The following is a 23,765-nucleotide window of genomic DNA, read 5'->3' on the forward strand; positions in this document are numbered from 1 at the left end:
TCCCTTTGAACAAAATTCACTTCACCTATCTGTCTTCTGTATTGGGATTTTTTTTTTTATTTATTTATTTATTTTTTTTTTTTGTAATTTTCTTTTGATTTCTTTTTTCTTATCTTTTTTTTTTTTTTAGCTAAATTCATGCAAATTGTCTTTGAGGTTTTTTTTTTTGTTCGTTTGTTTTGTTTTTACTTTGTGTGTGTGTGTTTTCTAATTTCTCAGTCACTGTCCTACAGCATTTTACTAATTTCTAGCTATTTTTCAGTTCATGTCATGCTAATTTGTTCATCACCTTTTACACACACACACACACACACGCGCACATATATATATATATATATATATATATATATATATATATATGTGCACGTGTGTGTATGTGAGATATTTATTGCTGTTTTTGAATCTGGGGTGATTCTTGAATTTCAGTGTTTAAAGTGTCTATCCTGTGGCCCTAATATAGATCCTCATACAAATGCAGTTTGCTGGCTGTTAGTTCACATGGTCTTGAAAGAGGATGTACTAAACATCCAGCACCCATTTTTTTTTATTTATTTATTTATTTTTTTTTTTCTGTTCAGTGTAGGATTTGACAAAATTTGGTCATAGCACAATGTAGTACTGGAATACTGAATAATCAGACTTAATAGAACTGTAGTGCAATTTTACCTTTAGGGTTACGCATTTACAAATTCCATTCAGTTACACTGACAAATTTACCACAAAATACAAATTAAAAAAACAGAAACACTAATGCACGTTTAAACCATGCTTTCTTATATGTAACACTTACTGATGGTACACTCTGGTTACTTATAGTATAGTATAGCACAGCATAGTATAGTATAGTGTAGTATAGTATAGTATAGTATAGTACAGTAAAGTGCAGTCATATCTGTATATACTGGCATTGTTCTTACAATAAAGTCACTCCAGTTTACAGTAATTCCAATCTCCTTCTCTGAAGAACATGCATTATCTTAGAAATGTCTAGAGGTAGACATCATATGGATTAGTTAGATTACATTAGATGCTGTGGCATGGATAAGTGAGTAAACACACAACTCAAGCACAGCGTTGCACTCAAACGAAGGCATTCTAACCTTAATAAACAGTACACTGAATAATGCTACAGAATTATATGCAGCAAAGTGTGAATTATGTTTCAGCAGAAAATTAATAGAGCCTGGGTAGCTATTGTGTCTAATGGGTTTGTTTTACTGTAGCACAGTACATAGATGTACATAAATGATGACGTAACCATGAATAACTTGTGGAAACCAGATGGCTACTGTCCATTATTTTTAATCACAAATTGAACATTCTGGAATTTGGAAAAAAAAAAAAAAAAAAGATGAGAAAAAAATTCAAAGAAACACCTGGTCCATTTTCTATAGAATAGCAGGCAGATTTATCTGCACAACACACAGATTAGAGTTTGATTCAGTTTTGCCCACTTCCAATATGATGGAGGTTCATCTGTCATCACAGCTACAGAAAAACAAGCAGTGTTTTGCATCTTAATGTGAAGGCCTATTGTATCAAAGTGCTTCCCATATTATTAAATAGTTGGAGAGTGTCACCCTTCCTCAAGGAGCGCCACACCGACCAAAAAGAATTTCAATGGACTTCTACTGTCACATGATCATGTAAACAGGTAGATGTGGATTCAAAATGCTCAGGGAAAATTTTTCAACTCAAGCAGGGATGTTTTGTGAAGTATAGCTATATGTGTGCATTATGGCTCAGACGGTCTTCCTTTTCCCCTAAAGCCAGCAGTCAGACTCAGAGACAGGAACAATAAGCTCAGCTGATCATAGTAGGATGTGCAGCACCGCCTCGTTGGCACTAACACTAATCTTTAGAAATGTAGAAATCAGTTTTTGAGTGCAAAGATACTCCACATAAACAGTGATATTTGAACAGCAGAACCAGAAGAAGTGCATGGTAATCCACTAAATACACTGGAAAGTATTATTCTCTCTACTCTGCTATCCTATAGAATTACTTGAGCTCGTCTCCCTGCAGGTTTTAATGCTCGTAGAGTTATATAGAGTAAAGGCCATCAAATGATGTAACACCCTCACAAATGTAGAAAAGGAGAGCAGCTCCATTAGACATAGCAGAAATTAACTTGCTCAACACTAGGGGGGGAAATGGCCCATGTTTCAACTATCTGCTCAAATAGAACGATTGAGTCTACTGCTGTACACCGCTGGTTGTATATATTATTACCTCTACAAGAAGATAATCATGTAACTGGATGAACATCTAACAGCCCATCACAGAAATGATAACCGTAACTGGGATGATACATACATTTTGAATTCCATTGTTATTTACACTTCCAGTTGTGTTCTCGTTTGCTTTTGGCTGGGGATGAGTAGCCATGCGCCACAGAGAGCTGACAGTATGCAGGATTAGCAGCAGGTGATTTCACTGATTAGAAACAGACAGAGCCTGGCTCTTACAGAGATACCCCTCCCAAGCGCCTAATGAAAATGAACAAAGATTTGGAATAATATCAAAAAATGAATAAATAAATAAATATATAGAGCGAGAGTTTATCTAGGACCAGTGTTCCCTCTGAACTGTTTTTTTTTTTTTTTTTTTTTTTTGGGTGATATACATTGAATAATTTATTACACTGAGCAAATGAGTTGAAAATTAAGTTCAGTAAGTCAAAAACTCTATCGATCCAAGTCTCCAACTGGGGCAAAATAAGTTGTAACAGCAGCATGAATAGGATGCCTGCAGAGAAAACGGAGAGATGCACAGCTTCATTATGATCAGTAGGTGAAACTCACTCATTCACTCATCCACAGTCAGCAGCACAGTTAGTTATAGGTGCACTCCATTTGGACTTTTCCAACTGAGGCTATTACAGTTTCTTTTCAAAAAGCCTGTGACAATGACCAAACATAGTAGCTTACAATGCAAGCTGTGCCTGCCAGCAAATAAATAACTAGGGCATGCAACAATATCTGCCAAACACAATGTGTAGGCTATAGAACCTGGGTGAAAATAAGGAGTGGGGCTTTGCTTCTATGACACTGTGTGTCCTTGTTAAAAATATTAGCTGGGGGGGAGTCCACCTCAATGGCAGGAGGCTAACAGTTAGCATGTGGAGCATCCAGCCAGTATCCAGCACTCAGTAACAATGAGAGGAAGACAGCACCACTGCTGTCCTACATAACAGCTAGGGGGGAAGTGAAATAATATCACATTTTTCAAAATGGGCGAACTATCCCTTTAACACAAATACGGCCATATCAAAAGCATGTGCATTTGTTAACTTTTCACATATCACTCTTATGAGAACTTAGAAGGAAATAGTATAGGTGCAAGGATTGTGCAATAAATGTAGAATCAAGTAAATAAAAATATCATGCCAGTCATCAGTCATTGCTGCACTTGCCCCCAGAAACTTGGAAGCAAGAAAAACTTTAGCAGCAAATACCACTGGATGATTGCTAGACTTTGCCACGAGTAAGGGTTTGCTGAATAGATTTACATCCCACCTCAACTTTGTCCGGAAACTGCGGCTGGTTCTCCTCAAACTACCCGACCTCTTTTCTCTCACAGCCACTGGCCTTTTTTTAACTTGTTGCTGTGTAAAAAGACAGCTAAATTTTGAATTTAGTGCATGGCAATTCAAATACAAAGTCGGGAAAAGGTTAGCAGAACAGTGCACTTTCTCTTGAGTTTGAATAGAGCCAAGGACACAGAGAAACTTGCAGAAAACCCTTTAATGTCTGTCGAGTGAAGCCGGTACTGGTTATAAGGTGAAGATTCTGCAGTTTCGGGGTGTTTGGATGTGTACTGCTCAACTGTAAATTAAAATCAAAATGACCCAGGGCACCAGCTCGCACCGTGCTCAAAGGGTACATTTTGTGTCCAAATCCCTGACTGCCTCATTTCTGTAGGCAAGGCCACTGACCTCAGTATCAATCTTGCTGATTGGCTTAATGATGATGGACCTCATTATCCTTGCCCCTCTGACCGTCTTTCCCCCCTTGCTCATCTATCTCTTCTTTCTCCTTTCCTCCTCTCCCCTAGGTTTTGTCCCATATATCGAGCTAATATTGGCCTTTTATTAAAAATCGGATATTGGCCTGTCATGTCATCCTCCCGCAATATGACGGAAGTTCCTCCGTGAGCAAGTCCAAGTTCATTTATTAGTCTAACCTTCATTGTAATGCGTACCTTTTTTAATCAGATTCCATGAAAGTGTGCATGGAAATATTTGTATTTTTGAGATTTTTAATATGGGACGCCGGGCCAGAGAAATCTTTCCAGTGTGGCGTGGGAGGATTTAACTCAACAGCTTTAGGGGTGTCAGTCTGTATAACTTGCAGTTAAAGCTGCCTCACCTTGCCTTAAGCCACTGAGCAGAATTTCATTAGTATGGCTTTTTCACTGTCCCGCGTTGGCCTAAAAGCAGCATCACAAGGTTGGACAGCACGTGAATGAGGGACAGGGACAACTGGGAGATGGCGGGCGTTTATTGGAAGTTTAGAGAAGGTGAAGAACGATAGGAGGAGGATAAACGGACCAGGGCAGACTCTGTGGCTGCTTGGTTTCGTCTAGACGGTGCCAGCTCTGTGGGAAGGTCCTTGGCGACACAGGCATCCCTTGGGAGATCTGCGCTGACCCTGAGAATGGAGACACAGAGCGTGGTACGTGGCAAGGGAGACCGGGAAAGAGGGAGGGAGAGACCTTCAGTTAATAAATTAAAAACTTCATTTCACAGGCTTCTCTACCCCGAGAGGAACACAATCAAAGATAGTCTATTGAGAACAAACTGTTTGCCGTGATCATTCAGCTGGTACAGAATGAAATGCCGATTATGGTCCTTTGCCATGTGACGAGTCAGTGGGGCCGTAAATTGTGTCACATTTGAGAACCGTTTCAGATATCAAGTTGTGGCTGTCAGCTGAAAGCATATATTACTAAAAGAATTGTGATCATATGAACCTGCGTGGCCTGATGTGTAATCTGAGCCTTTGAGGAACTGCCACTACAACTGAAATCAGACATCCGTGACAAGGTTAACATAACATTAGAAAAGATGATGCTTCTCCTATAACTCCCCCAGTCAACATCTGCAAACCAGCAAACCTTTGCCTGTTTGCTCTTTTACATAAAAAAAGGAGAAGGAGGCACTGTGTGGCTCTAGTGGCTCATATGACAGGTGCTCTTTAGCGGGCAAGGTAAAAGTCCAAAAGTCCATTTAGAAACAAAATCCTGGAAGTCTTGCTTGATATTAATCTATAAGTGATGCAGACAACCATGGGAAAAAAAAACTAAGGCACTACGTCTTTGAGTCTGAAGAAGACTGAGAGTCAATTCACATTGGTCTGTTTAGTTGCCTTGCTCAAGCAATTAAAGGAACTATTTTGCTTAATTTAAAGATGGAGTGCCTTAGTTTTTGGAGTGCCTTCGTGTGCTGTGGTTGTCTGCATCACTTATAGACTGATCAAGCTGTTTCTAAATACTTTTTACTTAATATAACCTCTTAATATGTTACACACTGTCATAGTTTAGCTGAACTTTAGGGGAGAATAAAAGTGCTTGTTGACTTCCTTGCTGCAAAACCTCTTACCTTGGTGAATCAGCAAATTCCCTCAAGCCACCTGATACAGAGGCAAGCCCAGTACCATGGCCATGGTACACTTAAAAATGGTCACTGCTCTGGCTGTCCTTGTATGTTGATTCGAATGGTAAAGACCAAGATCTGTGTATTCTGAGTATGTGAGTCCACACAGACACAGACTCAAAAACAGCTGTCCCTCCAGTTATACAACCAGTCAACACCACATACTCTCAGTACTGGTGGAAATCTTCTGAAATGGGCAAAATTATTAAACCATGGATTTCATGTCAGCTTATACTTATGTCTTCTTTATAAATATTGGGCTATAGAACCATGACAGTATCAGTACAGTTACTGGTAAATATCTGGAATCTAATGCAATGTCATTTTATAGCATTTAGCCCTAATGACCTCCATGTATTCTACCCTGTTTAGCAAGTGCTCAGCACTGCCCCCAATGGACAAAATACAGCACTGCATTATTTTCTTTGTCTCACAGCAGTCAACGGTCACGGTTCAGCTTTCTCTCTGTGCAGACTTTAATACAATTATTGGTACACTTTTTTGGGGGGGATTTTTTTTCAGTGAGAAAAAATCTAAGAAGTATTAAACGTGCAGAACATCAGCTTTCAACAGCTTCATTCCAGCAATATCAGTATCACAGTATTGGCATTGGCCTCCACAGCCCTTATCAGTCAAACCGACTCCCTGCTCTTTCTCTTGTCTCTCCTTGGAGAGGAAAACACAGCATATTTTCCCTGGGCATGCTTAACTCCCACATACAGTATTACTTAGAAATAACTCAAGGCTGTGGCTGAGAGGCTGTTTGTGAAGTGTTGTCTCTGCCTCTCTCTCCCCTTCACTGTCTCTGTCTCTTTCTCTCTAGACTCAGCAGTGAGGTATATCAAAGCACAGGTTCTGACATCCCTTCAATTACAAGTAACACCCAGAGAGCTCTCCAACAGCTATATTGTGAGACAAACTACTTGATACAAGCCCCGGCACGGTCTTTTTATATTGAGTGTTGAGGTGAAACATCAAGTGGATATTGCATTTTTACTCCTTCTCTCATCCCCTTTTCCACTTTTCCTTTCTAAACAGTTTTGTGGTTGTTTTTTGGTGTCTGAAGTACTGTCTGTTCTGTGTACTCTGGCTTCTCTCAACCCAGCGCTCCACCAGTCATTTGTATTTAGTTGGCCTCATTCCATTATCTCTCTGTCCCCCTCTATCTGGCTGTGTCCTTCTGCAATATATGCACAAGATATACTAGAATATACACCAATAGAGCAGACCTTTTGCCATGTGCTTTTATTTCAATTCTCATCTTTTTTTTTTTTTTAACTCCCTGAGGCAAGTAGGAGAACTCGATTGAGAAGTGGAAGCATTCACACTCTTTAAAAGAGATGTGTCATTTTCATCGTGGTACTTCTTCTGCTGGAACTTATCTTTTTAAAGCTACACTGTGCCAATTTGCACTTCTACCGAAACACCGGACCGTGTGTTGAAAGTTACACAAATGAATAACATCCGAAATTAGACTGGATGAATGGGTCAAGGGCAAGGTCCTTATTAAGATCGCACCGATTTAGATCAGGAGTTCCCATGTGGGGTCTTGAATCCTCCAGGGGGCCCTTGAGTGTGTTCCGGGGGATCCCCAGAAAAAATTAGGGCTATAATTTAACTTTTTTGTCACTCCCTTGAGCTTAGCACAAGGGGATAAAGGATAAAGATGCCACTTTTGATTATAGATTTCCCTGTAACTACACTACTACCTCCACTGGTTTTCTTCAAGTAGTGCTCAAAGGACATTTTAAGGCATTATAAGCACATTATGAATAAATGATGGGGTTATTTTAATAGGATATGATAATAAACACTGCAACAATTGCAGAGGGATGTATCGGGGCAACTGCATAGTTAATGGCAAGATGTTAAATTGAATGTAATTTTCTGAAGCTTGAAGTCGATTTATACCTCCACTGACCTTATAATCTGCTTGTGTTTCAGCACAATGCACCTCAACTAAAGAGCTCCTGAGACATTCATTCAGTTTTAGTCAAATGTTCGACGTTGGATAACATCTCAACAAATAAAAAGGTGTCTGCGGTCAAGGCTTATCTGTATGGTGTCCCTGGCATTAAAAGGTGTTCCAGTCTATTGCTGCGTTTTCTCAATTTTCAGGGTAACAGGATGGATTAAATAGGACCTGCGACAGACGACCAACCTGGGAGTTTGATGTTGTTTTAGTTGGTATTTCTTTTCCACTTTGACAGTTCCGTTAAAGCCCATATAAATTCTATATATTCAGGAGTGTCACTCGCCCAGTGTCACTCTCCCAAAGCCCCAGGGGGGGAGTTTGAGAGAGAGTGAGAGAGAGAGGGAGACAGAGATAGAGAGAGAGAAAAAGTTTATCTGTTACTATTTATTTAACTAAACCCATCCAACTCCATCTCCTCTGTCAGTGTCTAAGAGAGGAAGTTGGACAAAGACATCAGACCTCAAGCCAGATGGGCGATAGTACATGTCAGCTGAGTCACATATACATGAGAACACCCATATACACACACTGCAGGAGACACGTTCAGGTACAGTTAGTTTGTTGCCCTGATGCTGATGAAGGTGAATTTTGACTCTCCTGACACACGGAGAACCGGTTCTGCTTTGTTGTCATAATATCTTGCCATTAGGGATAGATGAGTCACTGTTAGCACGGCACTGCGGCATTATTACCAGCATACAGTAGCAGCTGGAACAACAGAGATAAAACTTTACCAACAGTGTTTTGCATAGTCATCAGATAGTTAATTTGCTTGAGTGAAAGCACTACATCACCACCCACTGGAAATTGTCTGCCTGTTGTGGTGATGACTCATATTTGATATTGCTGCTGTTGTGGCAAAACCTCCTAACTCCAGTTTGCTGGTTTTCTTTCTCGCTTTATTTAAAGGATTGCTTGATCAGCTTTAAGTTGGAAAAATTTCTAGGGAACCACAGGGTGAACTTTGATCTCCAGTTGGCCATCATCAAGAAGCAAACAGATATCAACATAATCCCGAAAGGAATTATATTTTCAGATATCATTAGATTCACCATCTGTTCCTTATAACACTTTAATATCTTTTATGCTTCTGGGCAATAAAGATCACGCCAGCGCAAACAGGTTGGAAAAGTCTATTTTGCAAATAAACCTGTGAGTAAACTGGGATTAGCTGGATTTACATTCCACCTCGCCGTCACACTAAAAGCAATTTTTCATAGTCGACATTTCCGAGATACAGTACAAGGTTTTCACCCAGCTCTAGCAATATAAAAATGACAGAAACTCTGCAACCAGCCATCAAAGTATGAAGTGACGTATACTGAACTCTTGTCCCCCTCCTGAAACTCTTCTCATCCTCAAAACTTGTCTCTCCTCTCTCTCCATCTGACACTGTACTTCAAACAGCTTTTCACAGGGTGTTATGCAGCAGAGCAGAGAGTGACTGTGTCCCTTCCCGCCTTGAAAGGCTCTTGGATTTCAGGGAGCTTGTCGGTAGAAATCTGTCAAAAGTACTCAGCGGAGTCACTGGGGCCTAAGCAGTACAATAGCCCCCAAACCAAGGGGGCTTATGCTGCGAATGCAGACATTTCATATAAAAATGAACTCTGCCGATCTGAAGCCCAACGCCCTGGTTGACACCCAAACCATAATCCCTATTGTTGTGCTTCAACAATGTACACAATGCATTTCTATTGGCTCTGCTCTATGTTCCTATTCAGGACGGAGCCTGAGGGTAGGGTTTACATGCTCCCGGTGCTCCACATGCTGTCTCTCCCCATCATTTACTTAATCACGTCACCTCTCTTTTCTTCAGATAAGCAAATAAGCCCCTGCTCTCCTCCTGTCTTATTGGCTGCAGCCTGGCCTCTCAAAAGAAGGGGAGGTGCTTGAGACTGGCTCAGCCAGACTTCCTCAACTTTTCCTTCTTGTGAGTGTAACTATCCTGACAAAACAGCTATGGCATAACTTTGAGCCTGTAACAGCGGACACAAACCTGTAGCTCCCGGCTGAGGAGCACTGGCTGAGTGTAAAAAGATCCACAGTTGACCCGATGAGACTAAAGAATGTGAGACTCTCAGTGAAGTTGGAGGAAAACACTCCCATGGCTTGGATTAGGACACAGACACATTCCTGGTCAACTGTGAATGGGAGCGCTCAACAAAAAGCCCCTCCTGGACTGCTAACAACACTAAGGTAAATGTCCCCATTTCAAACTGAATGATCACTACCGCTTGACTACATCTGTGTTTTCATATTATAAACATGTCATGACAAGATCTTGTATGAGCAGTGATGTAGTATTAAAGAGAACAGTGGATGAACTATAACCTGTATAACATATTTTAACAAAAACATAACTTTTTTTGTACTGAAAATAATCTATATTCATGTAACCGCCTTCAGTTTGATATTATTGGTACTTATTGGTACTGTTGTCATTGGCACTATGATGTATGATCTGAATTCATTTAATATACATATAAGCCAGTTTATTAAAGGACCATACGGGTGCTTTTGAATGTTTGGCCCATTTACTGCAGTTTACTCACATTTTACACTGATTTTACAAATCATGCCAGGGTACATATAAATATATAAATACCTCCATTTTTATATGTGACATTTTGGTTGAAACGCCCACCTTATAATATTCTGCTTCTGCTGCTAACAAAATTGTCACTATTCATGAACCATAGAGCCGATAATTGGCTGTGAAGAGCAAATGTTTCCCTGTGGACTATTTTTCATCAGGGGAACTGCTTCCCTCCACCCAACTTCAAGTCATCAAAACACAACAGTGCTGCTGCTTTTAGGAAAACTAATGTGGACGACTTTATTATGGCGATGAAATACTGGTGTGAAGGAGGTCTGAAGTCTCTGACAGTTCATTTTCATATCGTAGTGGAATGAATGGAAACCAACAGCTGGAAAAAAGGGAGGAAAAATGATATGGCAGTTCTAAAATATGACTGCTTGTTTTGGGAAAAGATTAGCAGAAATGTGGAGTTTATACATTTTGTAGCTACACATGTAAAACCACTGGTATGGTCTTTTAATATGGACAGGTAGACTGTTTTCTGCTCATAAACAGATGGATAAGATGTGTTTGAGTGGCTTTCCCCCCTCACTACATCTAGAGCAGTTAGAGCATAACTGAAACAACCAAATTTTAATCAGAGTAAATAGAACCAGCAGGCAGAGTGCAGTTGTTTGACCTGTATTAAAATACACCATGCTGTACTGTGCACCTGTATGGAGATGAGAGAATGTCAGCACAGTCATTTCCCTCATCACTGCAGACACAAGAGCAGATGGATCACATGGAGAAAAGTGTTTACAGAAAAGTGTTTTTTGGCTTGTTTGAGCCCAAAAAAAAAAAAAACACACAAACAAAGAAGAAGCTTTCAATCAGTTAGGGAAAGACGAGGCCCAGGGTGGAGGCACGCTCCACTTTTGTCCAGCTTTTTAGGTTATACACAGGAGAATGTGCAGCAAAATCCGCTGAGCAATTCTTTAATCAGCTCTTCTGGGTAGGGCGAGAGAGAGAGAGAGAGAGAGAGAGAGAGAGAGAGAGAGAGAGAGAGAGAGATCAGTTCAGAAAACAATGGGCACTTTTACCTTCCTAAGCTCTGAGGAGATTGTAATGCCTACACACACACACACACACACACACACACACACACAAACAAACACATAACATGGTCACACTGAAGCACAGATAGTCATGCACACATAGTCACTGTGTAAGCATGAGAAAACAAAATTGTGTGCATGGACTGTGTGCACACAAACATGCACAAACACACACACACACACACACACACACACACACACACACATACACACACACCCACACACAAAATAGGCTCTTTCCTGTTTGAAATCCATCCGGTAATGGGATAGTCTGTGATTTGCAATGCTCCATTTCTCTGCAGCCAAATACTCTTTTCACTTCACATGTGCTACCAAAAGGTTATGTTTCGGTTCTCCAAAACCCCAAGCCCACTGTTGCTAAGGCCGTTTCAAAAAGTAAGTATTTCCTTTTGAATGCACAGGAATTGTGGCTGAATAGACTCTACAGCAAAACTGAACTTTGGTAGACTGTGTAGTTACCTGGGTGTGATATGAGTCCTCATGGTGGTGAAATGCCCTCATTAGTTGCTCTGTGCTCCCCTGGGCTGCTAATCCACAACACTGGATTTCTATCTCTCCATTCACTTCCATAGAGCAGCACAATAACACTCCCACAATAACACTTTTGGCACATAGACCAACATGAGGGGAGTGCATTAGGGCCCTATAGAAAACAACAAGCCCCAGTCCCATTTGATTGTGTAGAAACTTTTTTCTGAATGACTTTAGTGCTTGCATGCATGTGTTATTCACACAGCAATATTCCAACATTGTGGCAGCCCACGTCATTGCCGTGGTACCTGTAAAAAGTCATATCAAGCACAGAATCTAGTCATAGAGTTAGTTTTACAAAGGCATGCCGTTACGTCTGTATTGATTTGGCGGTGTTGAGCAGTTTATTCTGAGCTTGTCTCATATCTACGCAAATAAATAAAACTCTGGAAGGGTGAGTGGCTAGCTGTGTATATTATGTTGATGTACCACCATTTTTAGTGTTTCAAAAATTCCCTTTGTCCAGTGACAAAGTGCACCATCATTTTGTGTCTTCCTGGCGCAAGGTTACTATGCAGACTTTTGCTGCAGACGCTACCTGACGGATCTACTTTCCAGTTCAAGTAGGAAAATAAAAGAACAGAGAGGTTTCATTCCTTTAAAAAAAAAGGCTCCCGGGACTAGTTGTTTTTATTTTGCCATAATCCACTTTGTTCACATTTGTTTATGTCCTAAAAGTGTTATTTTGGGAGCTGTTTTGCTGCACCATGGAGGTTAATCATTGTGTATCTCATTGTTTTAATCATAGCCACAGAACTTGTTTAATTCTGTTTTGGCTTAACTGCCAGATTCTCAGGCACACATTTACACTCTGAAGCTGACAGTGAAATGTGTTCAATATTTAGTAGCTGCTAAAAAGTGCCCCTTTTTAATTCAAGCCTCTATCGTCTCAGTAAACAAAAGTCAGATCTGTCAGAATGTGGCTGTGTGTGTGTGTGTGTGTCTGTGCATATGCACGTGCTCACTAAGAAGGTCACTGTTCCTAGGGTTGTCATTGTTTCAGAGGCATGAGACGATCGCTGGCAAAGGGAAGCGCACAACTGCTTAAACACAAACAACATGTTCTCATGGGAAAATGAGCTGGAGTCAATGTGACTGATGTGGCAGATAAACTTTCTGCTCATTCGTCTCATGCTGTTTTCATACAGTTAAAAATACATTTCAGTGTTTGGAGTATCAGCAGAGAGCGGCCATGCCTCATCAGTTGGGCCCCTGACATGACAGATGAAATTTTAATTATATAAACAAACACTGATCGAGCTTTGACTACAGCTGGACACACCAGAGTACACAGTTAACTGCATGTTGTATTGGCCTGGGTGGCAAGACAAGAGGTGTGGGGAAGCCTGGGTCTTTCTCAGAGAGCCTGTGTCCTCAGGAGTGAGCTCCGCTGTGGGACCTTTATTGAAAGCCACTGTCCCAAGGAGTGAGCTCCACCAAGAGGCCTGCACAGAACTTGTTTATGTGAATACAATTCATATACATACCATGCATGTTGCTGGAAACTGCCTTCTTTACATTCCAGCATCCCTCTTACTGCATATCTTGGTTCCACCTACTTCATATGCCATTCATACGGTTGTGTTTTTAATGCAAGTTTATAATTGTACAAGTATATTTAACTCCTTCAGATGCTTTTTACAAACATTTAACCCTTTGAAACCTGAGCAAATTCACTTGACCTCTTTCTAAAACATGGGCGATGAGCAAATTAGTGAGAAAGGGCCAGAAAATTAACATGAAATTAGTAAAAAGTTACAAGAAAGTCACCATAAAAGGACCAGAAAATTACCAAGGTATTAGACATGAATTGTATATATATATGTGTGTGTGTGTGTGTGTGTGTGTGTGTGTGTGTGTAAAATTTGTAAAACTGAAATTTGTAAAATTACTATTTTTTTTTAACAGAAATACTATTTGTAATAATTATAAATTACATTACAAGAACATTAAAAAATATCTATCCATGTCTAGCATATATTTTAAATTCTGTTACATTTGTCTCATCATAAATATTCCATAATCATTTCTCAAATTATGTTATTTTGCATGTTGTAACAATGCTATAATCCATATTTTCCCCAACGTTCACCCACATACATTCTCGTTAATGCACTTAAATTGTCAACATGTTCAGTCTCAATTTGCTAAACTCTACACTTTCATCATACCTAATGTTTGTATTCTGTGTCGTCCCAGCTGCATCCCATTTCTATGTGTTGCTGCCATGACCCAGTTTAGCCAGAGGGACCATTTAGGTTTCATTTTCATCTTTTCTCAGTGTCCTGAGGAGTCAGCGTCGTCTGTACGGACAGTAGAAACCTTGAGTCCTGAGGATCAAGCTTTACCTCAAGGCCTTCCATAATGAGAGACCGCTTGGAGGAGCTGCAGCAGAGGGCTCAGGAGTTCTCTGAGGCAGCGAGCGACGGCAACCCTTTCACAGAGGAGGGCGACGGTGATGACCCGGCAGCGGTTGGGGTCATAACGCCGCAGGCTGTGGTGTTCGAGGAGGAACCGATCATTGAGAATTTCCTGACGGAGGCTCAGCGTATCCGCGATGACATCACAGAGCTGGAGACCGAGGTACAGCTGGTTTGGATGGAGGCTGCATTAATTTCATAGCACCGCCAAAGAGACCATCTCTCTCTGCATGTGTGTCTTCAAGACTTGAAACCTTAATATGTGCTACACTCTGAAAAAACCTGCCCACCTGAGGCACTCAAGTCATCTTTTAAATCACCTCTTAAATCTCATTTTTATAGATGAGCCCTTATATTTTTTATGATAATTTTTGGCTTCCCTTAATCATTGCTGTACTTTCATATTTATTACCTTATTTTATTCACTTTTGCTATTGGATTTTATCTGTTGTTTTAATCTTTTGTAAAGCACTTTGTTTTATGAAAAGCACTACAGGACCAAAGATTCAAGATTCAAGATTATGATTACAGTTGCTATAAGAGAATGCAAAACATCATGAAAAAAAGATTAAATGGCAAGATTTTATGGTCATGCTGTCTCTCTCAGTTGTGTAAAAATGTAGTTCCTCTTGATTGGTGGTCAGAAGAAACACTTAAGCAAAAAAAAAAAAAAAAAAAAAAAGAAAAAGAAAGCAAAGAAAAGCAAATAACCTTTCCAATCTACACTGTGTGCAGGTTCTTAAGTTCACCCAACAGCAGAGGACCTTGGTGGCAACTATGCGTCGTTTCAGTGTGATGAAGAAGGAGAGCAGCATAACCCGGGACATCAAGCTTCAGGCCGAAAGTCTCCACAGGCGCCTGGACGCCCTCTCAAAACAGGCTCAGAGAACTGAGGAGCAGCAGGGACCTGCTGCAGTCACAACAAGAATCCAGCGCTCCCAGCATGCAGCGCTGCACCGCCAGTTCCAACAGGTAGGAAATATAACTACCCCACCACTCTGCTTTTATGTCCACTGTATTTGAGAATGTGAAAGTAAACAGTTGGTGAAACTTCAGTTTTTTGCTTTGACTATCTTATTTTGACAGCGTTGTGGGAGAACTTCCAAAAAACAATCAGTTGTTGTGTTCGCTGCTGTGGTGAAAAGTGAGTTAGCTGGCCAATGGCTGTGACCGTATTTCCATTTAAAATGCGGTGAATACTTTTCACTATTGTGGAATTCTGTGGATGGATTTAGTTGAAATGGTGAGATTGTGGGTCATAAAAGTCATCATTTACCAGATTTTCATATATATAAATATCCCTTTTGCTACTGTTACTCAATGATTAACACAATGCAATATGGAGTCAGTACATAGGCTGTTCATGAAAGCTTTTGCATTTGCGGTTATAACCCCACCTAATAAGGATCTTATCACTGTGAGAAAAACCTGTTGACCAGCTGCAGTTCATTGGAATTCAATCTGGCCTCATCCCATTTGAAGTCTCCTTATTTTTCCCCTCATTTCCTTTCACCTCCTCCACCCCCTGTTTAATTCTCTCTCTCTCTCTTCCTATCATTATGTTTAGGTAATGCGACGGTATAATGAAGGCTTGCTGACCAAGCAGGAGCGCTGTAAGCACTTCATTATCCGCCAGCTGGAGGTATCAGGAAGGGAGGTGACGGAAGAGGAGGTGAATGAGATGGTCGCCACGGGAAAATGGGAGGTCTTCAACGAGAATCTGCTGAATGATGCCAGGATCACCCGGTCACAACTGTCTGAGATTGAACAGCGACACAAGGTAAGGGCAAGGGCATTGACTCACTAAACCCTGGGCTAAAGTCCCAGCATCTACTATCATTTATCAGCGGCACTGCCAAACCTGCTTATATCTACTCATTTTCAAGAGACAAGTGGAGCAATGAATAATGGCTATTATTAGTTGGTCAGTTTGATGAATCATTAGGGGTGGCTCATCAGCGTAGAGGGGGGCTTGCTCCTGAAAGCTCCCCTGACGTGATTCGTTTTAGACATGGGGAATTTGCCTGATCTTTGCTGTTCATTATAACGAAAAAAAAAACTACAAGGTCAAATTTGGACCTACTTAAGCAAAGGTATAGTAAGTGCTACACCTTGCCATATCCAACCCATGGGTAAACAACTTCTCTTTCAAAGAATGTCAGTGCTAATAGTTTGATGAATCCAAGGTGCAGCCCTTTGGAAACAGTCTTTTTAAACAGATGGTATCACTGTTTTATTTAATCCTCCTGTTGGTAACAGAGAATAATTTTGGCTCCACAGCCTTCATCAGTGTGTACCAAAATGCAGTGCATCTCTGTTTAGAGGAGGATTAGGTGAGAACAGGTGAAAGCAATCAACACTCAGTCGCATCAAGGTTTAATCACACAAGTAGTGTCAGTTTGGAATAGTTACTTTTTCACTTTTTTTTTCACAAGTGAAACAAATAGAAAATAATATGTACATTATTATTAAGGACTAAATTAAACCTCGAAGAAAGCAGGTTTAGCTTCATTACCTCCTTATATCATTGGCAAACGTCCATTCTGCTTCTACTCCAGTCCACACAGCGCTGGACTTTTCAAGATCTAGTTCAGCTTGTATGAGCATAATCAGGGGTAGAAATTAAAGTAATAATTGAAAATCCTTTTATGTCGATAAATGTCCATTTTGATACTCTCTTTGACTGGTTGATCCATAAAATAGTAATTCAACACGCAGCCAGTTCATAAAAGCCTGAGCATTTGTTATTCTAAATTCCTGAGGGCAGTGGGGGCTTTATCCCTGGAAAACCCATGTGTAGTTTTTATTATTCTGCAGGGTTGCAAGTGCAAGTTGCGAGTGCAAAACAGCAAAACAATGGCCACTTCTCACCAAAGCTGTCACCAAAACCCAGGAAAACATAGATCTGTTGCATCATATCACTTTAAATTTAATCAAGGACTCCATCGTCCAGAAATAACTAATCTAAAGTTTAGATGTGTTTTGGAAAGTCACCTTTTAGGCCATGATTCACTATTCTGAATTCAAGGCTAGTCCTGTCTTAATTTAATCCGTGTCTGGGAAACTGCCCTTATAACTATCTTTGCATATTCCATTGTGGAATCAAAGAGTGAGCGCTGGCACTCCTTTCTTAGCTTATAAAATAACTTGCATACCAGTGGCTCCCAGCTCCGGTCCTCAGAGTCATGCTGCTTTTCATTCTAGCCTTCTAATAAGTACTGATTTAGACCTGGGGTGCCAGATGAATGCAATTAACTACCTGGTAGGATAGAAAACTAGTGCTACTCTGGGTCACGAAGACCGTGGTTGGGAAACTCTGCTGTACATAAAGAGATTTCCGAGGGAACCAGCACATCAATCACACAACCAATCAGAGTCAGACGATGATCCCTGTGCTTTTTCAGCGCTCAGACTGTGCTATGTCAAGATCTGATGCTGCCCCCTCATGGGCTCAGACCTTCGTGGCTTCAGCTTCTCCCCTAAGTCACTTCCAGCTCCTGACCTATGTCTTTCCCCCCTTTTTCTGTATTATATCTGCTGCTATCAGGAGCTGTTGAACCTGGAGAGCAACATGAAGGAGCTGAGGGATTTGTTCATGGACATTTTCATGCTGGTGGAGGAACAAGGGGCTTATATTGACCACATCCAGACTAATGTAGAGAGGACTCAGGATTATGTGATTGTCTCCAATGAAAAATTCAAGATGGCCGCCAGGTACAAGAAGAAGAACCCGCTTCGACAGCTGTGCTGCTGCTGCTGCCCTCCCTGGAGATGCTGCTTATAACACAGAGATTCATTGGAAACTGATGTTTTGGTCAATGGACAATATTGATACTGGACCTTGGTGATACGGATCAAAAGTGTCAGTTTAGGGTGAGTGAGACTATATCCAAGTCTGACATCAGGTCCTGCTGTTGAACAGAACAATGAAAACAGATTCAGCAGAACACACACAACAATGAAAAGTAAAGGCCACTACCTGTATTTGAAGCACTTGATTTCCACAGGAGGAGGCGAAGCGACTGCTGCTGTGAGTGCTGCTCATCAGCTGTGCTGTTTATTGGAGACCTTCCCTGTCATCTGACAGAGGTCACAAAGCAGAGGCCACTGCCATGGACTGCTACAGTAGATTAGAAAGACTGATGCTTCACATAGCTCTTGAGAAATGAAATACTCTTACTTGCTGAGTCTATCACAAATATTTAATGACCACTCATTTTTGTATGGACATGTGCTCACACAGTTGGTTTGTAAATGTATTCAGCACACAGTCAAATTTAGCTTAGGGGAAGCATTTCGCATTCGGAGAGATTTTGAGCCATTGCATAATCAACCATTATATTGTAGGCCGTACACATCAGAGCTTGTGTAGATAACTTTTTGAGTGGACGGACTCTTTTCAAAGTTTTTAATTCAAACAGTTCAAACAGCACCCACCTGAGATTCAGCACCCTGGCCATGTCACTCCCACTACATTCATTCTTGTGCTAAGCTAAATTACTATAGCTAAAGTAGGATAGGCAGAGTTTTTCTGAGGAGGGGAAGCAAGCATGCACGGCAGTGGTGCACATACGTGTGCACGAGACGTGACTAGACTAAGACTGTGATGTTTCCTTGAGGCTACTGGTTGTTTGATTCAGATTTTAACGAATGAGATAACCTCCCCAAGAACAGCCTGGAACACCAGATTTTTTCCTCAGTGAGTTTCATTTGGCTCGGACTCTCCGGGCATAATGGTGATTTGTCAGAATTATGAAGAAAAAAGTTACCTACACAAGATTTAATGATTTAAAACCTTGTTCTACAATTCATGATGTCTCATTTGCATTACAGAGGATGAACATTTTATGTCCAAACTTTCAGTGAAACAATGTAGCACAGCAATCCACTCTCAAAAAATCTGAGATTCAAGCAACACTCCGCAAACTTTGATTAAAACATTCTTGGAAATGAATTTAGTTGCAAAGTGGCCTATCCAATAATTGAAAAGGTGTTAAAATGATTGCTGGCATGACAATAAAGCTGTGGAATACCACTGGAGTCATTTGCTATCTTAGGGTGTTTCTTTAAGCACAGACAGACTGAAGCTACTGAGTCTTATTGAGATACTGAGACTGAAATTTTGAGGCAATATTTTCATTTCTCGAGGTAGTGTTTTGTGGAGTGAAACCCTTCAATTCGCATTTCTGTTGAAACTGTTGCATTATTCAGATGCTTTGCACCAGCTGCCACCTGTGTGAAACTCTTAGTATCATTGTTCATGTCTCGAAAAAGTGCTCGGCACAAAAGAGGAACAATAGAGCTAAACTGGGTGGAATGCTCCCACTGAAGCAAAGATGGGTTAAAAATACCGGGAGAAAGCTGCACAGCTGACCCGCACCTGTTTTCGCAGCCTCTTGTTTCACCTATTATTTATGGTGAGAGCACCAGTTTACCGTAACTGTCAGAATAATAACTGAAAAATAATAAGTGACTCATTCCAGCTGATAAATGTCAGTAAGGTTTGTCCACACCGTTTGTCTGGCTCACTGGCAGACTGAAACAAAATCTGCCCGCGAGCGGCGTTTACAGTCATGGTCTTTAGTGGGAAAGTGAGTCAGTGACCTGTGGTGTCAGGTGAACTGGGTGTGCCAGAGCCGGACTGGAAACTCTGGTTTGGCTGCTGTTAGCAGATCAGACAGAGCTGCTGCAGGCCACATCAAGCATGGCATTACACTGTGTCAACACAACCGCTACCTCCACCAGACTGGAAGAGGTCCCGTCAGGGCGAAAATAAAGTCACTTTCTCCCAAAATTAAACATGGTTGTCAATTTAAAAGGCGCTAAATGATTGACAGCCAAAATGAAAAAAAAAGAATGATTATTGTTCTTATTTAATATTTTTGAAGGAGAAGTAGCTTGCATATTTATTATCTGACCTGATACTTAATAGGTTTTAAACTGCTGAATTTTGGTTGTTTGTTTTTCTCTTTTTCCTTAAAATAGATGTTCCCACTGTCTAGTGAAAAACATGTATCCCTAATTTGGATGATTTTTCATTTATCTTAATTTGAATATTTACCAGCCCCTCTCTTCGGAAAGTTATACAACCCTTGAGGTTATGAAACCTGTACAAGACTAATTATATAAATTGGAACATGTACAATGTTGAGCAAAAAACAAGGCTGTGCAAGACTACTTTTCTTAGTTTCTGACATGGAAATCCATGTTTTTTTTTTTATTGGACAGCAGTGATATGTAACATTTTTTCTCCAAAAATGTTTAACCTTTAATTTGCAGCTCCAGAAAACATAATATGGATAAGTAAGACTGGTCAGGAACAGCACAGCAGCTAAAGCTCCAAAAAGTTTACACAGCTGATTATTACTGTGGTTTTCTGTGACCTGACATCTATCTGACACTTTTTGAACCGGCCTGAAAAGCCCACAGTTTGCTGTTCCTGTTTGGTTGAATTAATGTTATTTTCACTGTTTCACTCTCACTGTCTGGTAGAGAGTCCAGGTGGGAGATAACTATTGTTATCTAACTCAGCCGCTCTCCTGCTGAACCAGATCGTCTGTTTTCTTGAGCAGTCTGACTCAGACTAGAACATTTTGAGATGATGACAGAAATGTATTTGTTTACCTGTGAAATGTCTAATAATGCAGTGTAACACAGTGCAGAGCGGCATCTGGCTCGCCTCTGAAGTAAAGCTGAGAGGTTCCTGAACAGCAAGAATGCCATCCAGTGTTCACTGAGAGAAGTACCAGCTGGAAACACAGACCGTGTGGCCCGGCTTTACTGAAACCATTGGTGAGTGCTTAAAATACGGTCAGTGTCCAAAGCCAGAATTCAGACTTGTGCAAGACAACCTTCTTGATTAATCGGAGGTCATATAATTGGTTTTGCACACACTAAAAATTTTTACAGACATTAAATGCTGGAGTAAACTGAGGTCTTGATGTGCACACTGCAAGAGGACATATACAGTTTAGCACAATTCCTGCCTTTCATGCCCAGTGCATGCTGGGATCAGCTCCCTTATGTGTAATAAGCAGGCATTAAAAATGGATGGATTGATGGATGGATGGATATCAGTTTTGTTGAACATTACAAGAAGTAGCATGTCGCATCAGTAACAAAAAAAACAAAAAAACAAAATGCTTGCCAGTGTTGAGAACTTTAAATATGTTATTCCTTCATGTGAAAATGTAGGACCTGCTTCACAAAAAATTCATTTGGGTGTGTTGGTGTGAAAAGATAATAATAATACTAATGATAATAATTTCAAATGCAAAAATATGCTTGAGAGATCTTTACCCTATTGGAATCTAAAATAAGATTCAATTTATTTGTTTATTTACTGGTTTTTATTTGTGTGAGAAAGCATTGACTTTAGTGCTCATTTTTAAATTATTTAAATAATATATTTATCTTTTGTCAATTTCTTTTCTCAATATTTTTCTTTTCTTTTTCTCTTTCTCTATTTTTTGTATTTTAGAAATGATTTGATTTTTTTTTTACTTTACATTTTTAATATATTTTAAATACTGTAATATATTTTTACATCTATTTAAATTTACTTATTTATTTATTTTTTTTTACTTTTCATCAGCTTTTGCACTGTAAATAGGTCTTTTTTTAAATTTAACTTTATTTCATTTGTTTAACATGAGTCTGCACTTTCAAAAAAAAAAAAAAAAAAAAAAAGGAATCATCATAGGCCAAACTATCAATTTTCAAATATTATTTTAACAGAAATAAGGGGAATTTTGTGGACTGGCGACCCGCTTAGACTTCAGAGGCTTAATGAAATCCGAGAAGTCGTCTGGGCTCTCCTGCAGCCATGCTTTCATGTAATTTTTATTCTATTCTCTTTGCTGTACATCTTATGACATCAGAAATTATGGGGCACGTCAAACTGTTCTCTCTTGGCTCTGCCAATAGGAGGCACATGGAAATGTATGAGAAACTGAGCTGGCTTTAGGTGTGAGATGAAGTAATGCAGTGACACAGCAGCCCCCCGCATGACTTCAGCTGCATTATGCAGCCAAGCGGCCGCACAAAGAACTGCTGCTGGATGGGAACTGTGGATTTCAAAGCTGCAACTCAGCGGGACGTCCCTAAATATACTCCCTGGAGGACACATTTGCTAGACATGGATGGATGTCTGAGGACCTCAGGGAGGGCAGCTGTAGCTTCTTAGATGCACATTTAGCAGAGTGCACTGTTTCCTCTCCCACAAGCTGTGGAAGAAGGAGCAGTGACCAGCTGAGAGGCTCCGGACCCCCAGGCGGGCCGGTCAGGGTCGGCTGGCCCTCGCCCCAAACCTCCCCTCTCACACCTGGGAGCTGCACAGTACCAGCACAGTCTTCTGCTGTCACTCACTGACTGTTTGGTTTCAATGGGGCAATTAGTGAAGCTGTTGTAGGTGAAAGGTTTACTTTTTCTTTTTTCCCCACACACTGTTTACCAGGAATTCCAGAAATTCAAAATCAGTTTTCCTTCCAGCTTTGAGCTTCCTTCTGTAACCTGTAGCCTGGAGACTTTCCAAGGTAAACCCAGTGAATAGATAAAACCACTGGCCTTGTGAAAATCTAACAGGGCAGGCTTTTAGTAATTTTTTTCTTGTCTTTTTTAATTTAATGGCAATTTTCATCTCATGTATTGTTCAATGTAATTTTAACCTAATTTTCTGTATCTTTACATTTTGTTTGCTTTTTATATTCTATTTTTATTTTAATTTTTTATTCTTTTTTTATTTTTTTATCATGATCATGAAACCTCTATGAATCTGAAACTTAATGAGAATACAAAGCACTGTACAGCACAAGTTTCACTCAAATGCAGACTTTTAAGAAACTTAAATTTGGCTGAAGTTTGTGTAGTTCTCCTAAACTGACTAAGCTGATGGCTGACTCAGTGAACCCAGACCAGAACACATTATTCACTTTATCATGTTGCTCCACTAATTATTCAAGAATGGGATAACACTATATTTGTTATTATTATTTTTTTTTTCATCTTGTTTTTAAATGACTACTCCATATGTAGCATGTACAGTAACACACTGTGTGCACTCCTGCTCCCACTCCACATGAAGCCCGTCAGTCATGTCAGTTTAAACGGTGACACGAACATCTGAGGCGCAGGAGGGTTTACGGGGGTGATGGTGGCTGCTGGAGATGTGGGGCGACGTCTTGCATGTGACTCGGAGCCTATCTCTTGTATCTGGCCTGCCAGTCACCGCGTGGATCTCAAAAGACTTTCCCGAAACGCCTGAACAACATCAAAGCAGCCCCCCTGTGAGTAGAACCAGCTGTGGTTATAGAGAGCTGACATTACTTTACTGCCTGGTTTTATCACTCCCATCAAACTCAGAACAGAGACATATCAGGACCATCAGCATGTGATAAATCACACAGAGTCTGACACTGGCAGCTACAGTAGCTACTGGGATACCAGCGAGGATACAGCGCCTGTAGCACGTGTTCGCCCCCACTTTGACTTGATGCGCACTTCTTGGTGCAACAAAAGTAGCTCAAAA

General features: G+C 40.4%; 1 protein-coding gene across 2 annotated transcripts; it reads left to right on the top strand.

Moving 5' to 3' along the window:
• Positions 1–9,584: 9,584 nt before the first annotated feature.
• On the top strand, positions 9,585–19,283 carry stx19 (syntaxin 19). Of its 2 annotated transcripts, XR_003930315.1 has the most exons (6): positions 9,585–9,827; positions 14,101–14,402; positions 14,975–15,211; positions 15,807–16,019; positions 17,787–18,723; positions 18,785–19,283. XR_003930315.1 is itself a non-coding variant. In XM_030081659.1 (5 exons), the coding sequence occupies exons 2-5, from the start codon at positions 14,184–14,186 to the stop codon at positions 18,021–18,023; spliced, it is 906 nt and encodes a 301-aa protein (XP_029937519.1). In that variant the 5' UTR covers positions 9,585–9,827; positions 14,101–14,183; the 3' UTR covers positions 18,024–19,283. The 2 variants fall into 2 exon arrangements, 1 of the variants encoding a protein (XP_029937519.1); XM_030081659.1 differs by having other exon boundaries at positions 17,787–19,283.
• Positions 19,284–23,765: the final 4,482 nt, after the last annotated feature.

The sequence above is a fragment of the Myripristis murdjan genome, chromosome 21 (genome assembly GCF_902150065.1).
Source record: "Myripristis murdjan chromosome 21, fMyrMur1.1, whole genome shotgun sequence".
Taxonomy (NCBI): Eukaryota; Metazoa; Chordata; class Actinopteri; order Holocentriformes; family Holocentridae; genus Myripristis; species Myripristis murdjan.

Bases quoted from the DNA above. Each gene is read 5' to 3' on its own strand.
- stx19 (XM_030081659.1), top strand. From the start codon at position 14,184: ATGAGAGACCGCTTGGAGGAGCTGCAGCAGAGGGCTCAGGAGTTCTCT. The intron at 15,212-15,806 runs GTAGGAAATATA...CATTATGTTTAG, and splicing joins TGCACCGCCAGTTCCAACAG to GTAATGCGACGGTATAATGA. The intron at 16,020-17,786 runs GTAAGGGCAAGG...TGCTGCTATCAG, and splicing joins AGATTGAACAGCGACACAAG to GAGCTGTTGAACCTGGAGAG.